At 35.3% G+C, this 6,333-nt stretch overlaps 1 protein-coding gene across 1 annotated transcript in view; it reads right to left on the bottom strand.

Moving 5' to 3' along the window:
• Positions 1-442: 442 nt before the first annotated feature.
• The window catches only part of LOC149248878 (UDP-galactose/UDP-glucose transporter 4-like), a 36,690-nt gene continuing 30,799 nt past the window's right edge, over positions 443-6,333 (bottom strand). Inside the window, exons 2-6 of the mRNA XM_089451302.1 lie at positions 1,617-1,854; positions 1,292-1,527; positions 1,051-1,159; positions 788-895; positions 443-694 (exon numbers count right to left, since the gene is read on the bottom strand). Coding sequence (XP_089307428.1) covers positions 443-694; positions 788-895; positions 1,051-1,159; positions 1,292-1,527; positions 1,617-1,854 — 943 coding nt within the window. The remainder of the gene's footprint in view (positions 695-787; positions 896-1,050; positions 1,160-1,291; positions 1,528-1,616; positions 1,855-6,333) is intronic.

Genomic DNA, 6,333 nt, shown 5'->3' with positions numbered 1-6,333 from the left:
CACAAACTACAGCAGTCAATTCTATTTCATTTCCAAATAAAAGTGAGAAACAATGATTATAGGTCCATTTGTACAAGAATTTACCTACAAGTCCGAAAATATTTGTAACATAACTCCTGTAAAAGTTTTTTAACTCAAAATTGCAGTAATATATCCATAACATAACTCCTGTAGAAGTTATTTAACTCAAAATTGTAGTCATTTCTTTTTCTGCATGAATACTGTCAATTTTCATCTTTTGAAGTTTGAAAAACCCTTAATATAATTGAATGTATTGAATGTATCAACATAACAAGGTAGAACTTGATCGGGTCTGCACCTGCTTTATGTAGTAAAACATCCTTAACCAACTCAAAGGATATTTAACTCAACTAACAATATTAACTATTCAAAACCTTGACCACCCATTTGTTAATATAGTATACAGCACATCACAGCATGATTATGTATCTGATTTAAGTGCCCTTCTTTCTTCTAAATCTTCTTTGGAAGAAGCAACCACTTTGGAGGGCTGGTTCGCAAAAGCTTCACTGTTGTTTTGTTTTCTCGCGGTATTAGGCATGGGATTTGGAAGCATTTTCAATATAATTCCCATGGCTATCAGAAGCAATCCAGTTGCATGCTTCTCTGTGATAGGCTTTGTGAATATGATATATGATAGAAGCAATGTTACCGCCTTTCTCGCAGTTGTCACCTATACAAAAACAAAATCTCAATAAGTGAATCTCAATAATAAATTTAGCATATCAAGATTACCAGAATGGTCATGATCCAATCTGTAACAAACCATGGCAGTTGTGGCAGCTTCGAAGATTGCTATTAAACACAGAACAGATAGCTGGCCTATGAAGGTGGATTTTGCTTCGAATATCAGCATGAGATAAACATACAAGTGCTGCCATAGATCAGAACAAAAAAAACCAAAAACAGTTTCAGAAAGAATAACAATTTTTTCACAAAAGATGACTATGGCTAGAGATTTCAGGAACTGATAAATTTAGTTTCAAAACCCAAATATCTGAATAGAAATTAACAGGAAATATCATATACTTGTAAGCGAGCTTCCCAGGCTTTGAAGAGCTCTCCAGTCAAAATCATTGGAGGAATCAAGAAGGGGATTCCCACAGTAGTAGAGCAGAACAACATTTCCATCTGGGAACATCAATTACAATATTGCTCAGTATTGAGCAAGTTGCATTGAGCCTTATATAATTCAAATAATATAAAATTAATAAAGGATCAATTCACAAATTTGCATTAGGGTTTTCTAAGTATGGACCATATTTGTGTAGTAGAAGGATTCAGAGTAAATATGGCCTCTTGTAGGTTTCCCAAAAAGGCATCCAAAATCAAAGCTCCACGAACCATAATAACTCCCCATACACTGAAATTTGGGGATGTTTGGGCATCTTCTAGTGTGAATATTATCAAACCAACGACAAGAAATATAGCTGCAATGTATTCCCCCAAGGGATACTTTTGTCTTAAGCCTGGTATAAAGGCTCCCATAATCATAACAGGAAAAACCTATAATGATTCAAATTTATCAGCCATGGTAGAAACCTCAAAAGAAATATATTGTAAACTCAATGAGTATATACACAGAGAAACCCTACCTTGGTAGACTTGTACATGATTTGGGCAGGATAATTAAGAAAAATTAGAGATCCCTTGGTTAATCCTTGTGATCCCATGAGTACAGCACGGAGGTTTACGTACGTTTTCCATGGATTCTGTATATCCCTTGTTCTGAAGCCATTGAGACAGATAAGTGCCAAATACACAAATTCTTGTATAAAAGTGAAATACCATCCATAACTACACTGATCATAAACAAAATAAATGAATGGAAGTCTGCAACAAACGTTTTCATAGAGAACAAAACCCATATTCTCCTGCGAAATAGCTAATAAATTCACGGTCACACAAAAAAACATGTTCATCATTCTGTAGGCCCAGACCATGGACCGTAGGTTCAGCTCCAATAGCTTCCAAATACCCGCAGGATCATTCTGTTGACTCTTATCGCATGGCTGCCATTTTATGAGAGGGATGGTTCCCATAACCCGGTGAATAACAACATATAACAAGTGGATCACCATGCTTCAGATGATGGGGAAAATATTCTCCTTTTCAACATTATCTAAAGAAAAAACAGTGCCCTAATCCCTAGCCTGGCAGAGAAGGCATCATCGCATTAATCATCATCGCCATCATTTTGTTGTGTCTTCTTCCCCGATTTTGCATCATCAGTCTATTCCACACAATAGATAGTGTCGAGCAAGGGCTACTTGTGGCCATTCTTATAATCTGTAACTAATTTAATATCGGTATAATTAATCAGATGGTTGAAACCATTTTAATCGTCTAACACTAGAAATCAAGGGCACACAAATGTACACGTAATGTGAGAGGGGAGTTATTTTCAGAGGGGAACGCCTTACGGTATAAATATAAGGAAGTGGTGTGATATGTATATATCAATAAATCCACCTTTTATGTATGGACATGGGTTTGCATACACAAATAAACCTTTGTTCTAAGTCTTTGTCATGGGGCTCAATACAACCACAACATGTTAATAACAAGGATAATAATTTCCCCACAACATATAATAGTAAGGATTCAATATCAATGGAAATGATATGGCATGGTGGGGGATCCACTTCTATCCCTTTAAAGACAATAAAAATTAGGTATCATGTTTGAAAAAATCAATAAAAATACATAGAGAACAAACCCACCTCGCATATGGAGGGAAGGTAACCCTAATGCAATCATATGAAAATAAATTAAACAATCAGATATATATATTTATAAGAATAATAAGGAAGTTGATTTATCCACTTAGATATTATTACAACCAAAACTCAATGGTTGTGTCCCAAGAAATTATTTTTATGTGTGAATTGGGGTATGTTACAAATGAATTGAGGCTTGAGTCTTTCTAGACATAGTTTGATACATTTAATGAAGCTTTTGGGGTCCAAAACTCTCATTGGCATGATACCCCCTAGTGTTATTCTACATTCAGATGCCTTTCCAAAGGCATAAGAAAGACCTCAAATGGAAGTCCATATGGAAAAGTTATACCACCTATAAGTTGACCTTCTTGTTTTTTTCACCATGATTCAAGATGACGCCACATCAACATCAATACTCATTTAAAATGGGCTAGCCACATTAGTCCTATGTAGAATACTTTAAAGGTTCAAGTTTTACCTCCTATTAAGGGTTTCAAGAGTCAAATTCAACTGCTACTTGGCTATAGTGGTGTGTTATAATGGGGATACTAAGAGGAAAAGGGGTTTAATTCTATTTTAGTTCATTTTGATCCACAATATAGTAGAGTAGATGAGAGTGGGTAGCAATAGGGAAGAATAGAGAAGGTTTGTGTTTCATGGAAACCCATAGGTCGCAAGTATCACTCCTTTGTATTTGCATCATTTCCATTTACATAAAGAGAGAGAAGAGAAACCTCGCCTTCTAACTAGGTTTCTCCCAAAAGGGTTTCCCATGTCGAATTTTGTGTTATTCTGGTTTTGTAAGCGATTGCTCTATTTTTTTCTCTATTTTACACATTTTACATATTGCGTGCATAAGAAGAAATAATAATTAATAAATTGAGGAAAACTAAGGATAATTAACCATAATAGTTTATATTTTTATATTTCATAAAATCTTTATTAGATATATTGTGATGAACTCTCCAATGGAATATCCACAATAGTTTATGGATCATTGAACCACTTATCTTATTGAATGGTTGAAACTTCCTTGTTGTGGACATCAGTAAGCATGGAGTATTAGGGCTTAGCCTGATCGTGGGACTCCAACACTCTAGTGGAGAGTGTCTACTATTTAGTTGGGGGTATGATGATTTGGCATGTAAGATTAAAGATCTCTATCATGAGTTATTTGCATGCAGATGGGGTGATACCTACAAGGACCTCCATTTTCTAACCTATATGAGATTTTAATGCATAGATTTGTTCCTTTTATGCAGAAATTGGAGGTATTTTTTGTTAAAAATCACAAGCAAAGACATGAATGAAAATCAATTGGAAACTCATGGAGCATTGCACTCCCTTCTCACTATTAAATATATTTTATAATAGACTATTATTTTTCTAGAATTATCTAGGTTTAGTAGGTTCTAGATATATATATATATATATATATATATATATATATATATATATATATATATATCTATAGGACTAAGAATATCTTTCTAGATATATCTAAACTAACAACTTCTTGAGTTGTATCTTTCTAAAAATAATCTTGGACTAACAAGCAATTGCTCAATTAAATTAGCTAACAAGAGATATTATATTTAAAATTCCCCCTTAATCTAAAATTTTACATTCATTAGCATTAAGTTCTATCTATAAAACTCAAAAGAAATTTTCCCAATGGTTTGGTCAATATATCTAATACATGATTTCTAGATCCACAAAATTGAAGAGATATGTTAGAATTATAGGAAAACTCATGAATGAAGTGATAGTGAGTGTCAATTCACTTGCCTTTCTTGTGAAACACATGGTTCTCTAACAATGTAATTGTTAGTGTCAGTGTCTTCACACTTCCATCGGTGATCAAATTGCTCTTTTGCATGCATATTAGGTGTCTCATTCAATCAGCTGCATTCCATTAGGTCATGGATCAACTGATGGTAGTGGTTTCATGTCAGTTTCCCTCATGACATCCACCTGCTGACCTGTTTACACATTTTTTTTAGTCATTCACAGTCATCTTGTTTCATTTCATGTATAACAACTAGTCCTAGGGTTTAGTCCCATTAGGTCTTAGGGTTTTTCAATCATGCTCAAATAAAGAGGTCAGCAGGCACATGAAGGTTCATAAAGTCATAAGTTTACTTCTGATATGCTCAATAAATCTTTTTCACCTCAAAACTCTATTTTGAGGTGAAAACAGAGTATTTTTCTATTTTAATGATTTTCATGTAAATTCAATTATTTTTATATGTAATAAGCACTCAGCAGCTATTCCTGGTCACCATGCCAATTCCTGCCACTGCAAAAGCAAAAGTATCAAGACATCAGTCCATCAAATTGCCAAGAAAAAGAGTCAAACTTCAAACTGAAAAACAGAGTTTTTGAAAAAGTTACCAAGACTTTAGAAAAGTGGGTTTGAAATGAAGAAAGATTAAAGTGTAAGGTATATAAAGAAAAATCATGATAGAAAGTCATTTCATTGTAAAAAAGGTCAAGTGGAGAGCTAAAATCGCATTTTGAAGGAAGGGTGAGCAAAAAGGGAAGAAAAATCGAAATTTGGTGCAAGTTTGCCTGGCGCTGCGCATTGGGAGCATGGCGCTGCGCATCAAAAGGGCATTGCGCATCAGTCACTTTTCTCCTTCATTAAAATACACTGGCGCTGTGCATCAGGCCAGCGCTGTGCATTGGGTGGACCACACTGCACATTGAGCTGCCAAGGTTCTAATTCACCCAAATTCATCCTCCATCAACTCTTTTGCTGCATTCACCTCCTAACAAGTAAGTGTCAATACATCCTAAGCTTAAATAGGGTTTTTCATGTTTGGTTCATGATTTTTGCTTCCTAAAGGTCAAACCCTAGCTTGCCTCTATACTCTATTTCACATCATTGCAAAACCACAATCCCTTGTCCCTTTTCCCAACTTCATTGCACTAAAACTACCCCTTGATTCTATTTTCCCTTTCCCTATTTTCCCTAAGAAACTAATCCCCTTTATCAAACCCTAAGTCCCTCATACATCAAAACCCTAGCTCCCCAAATCCTTCCCTTCATTCCCCTACCTCATCTCATTACTATTGTTCCATTTACAAAATCTCTTCATACTCACCTTTTTGTTCCCACCTATTATCCATTATTCACCATATCATCACCACATTATCTCATAGAGACAAGCATGGAAAGAGGCAGTGAATCAGATTTTGAAGAGGACACGCTTAGTGATAGCTCAAGAGAAAGAAATTTGCAGCAAAGGAAACCTCACAAAGGTGGAAAAATCATCAAGGAGGAACCTATCAGCATGAGTGAACTCCTTGCTTGCCCACTAGCCACCACATGTTTCAGATATCAGTCCTGTTTTGAGTTTTGTGAAATGGTTGAGAGGGTCAAATTTCACCATGAGTTAGCAAGGCAGTTTGTGATAAACATGGATAACAATATGGTACATCTTGTTGGGGTAAACTTCACTCTTTCACCAACTATCATTGCAGAGGCCACAAGAATTCCAGATGTAGGGGAAAAGTGGAACAAAAGGAAAAATATTAGTAAGCAACATTATGAGCCTTATATCAAGGCCAAGTACCATGGCAAACT

This window comes from Pinus tabuliformis, chromosome 7 (assembly GCF_031772625.1).
Source record: "Pinus tabuliformis cultivar Carrire ecotype Pingquan chromosome 7, CPIR1, whole genome shotgun sequence".
NCBI classification, from domain to species: domain Eukaryota; kingdom Viridiplantae; phylum Streptophyta; class Pinopsida; order Pinales; family Pinaceae; genus Pinus; species Pinus tabuliformis.
The sequence above is the reverse complement of the archived record's forward strand: the minus strand, read 5'-3'. Positions and strand labels throughout refer to the sequence as shown.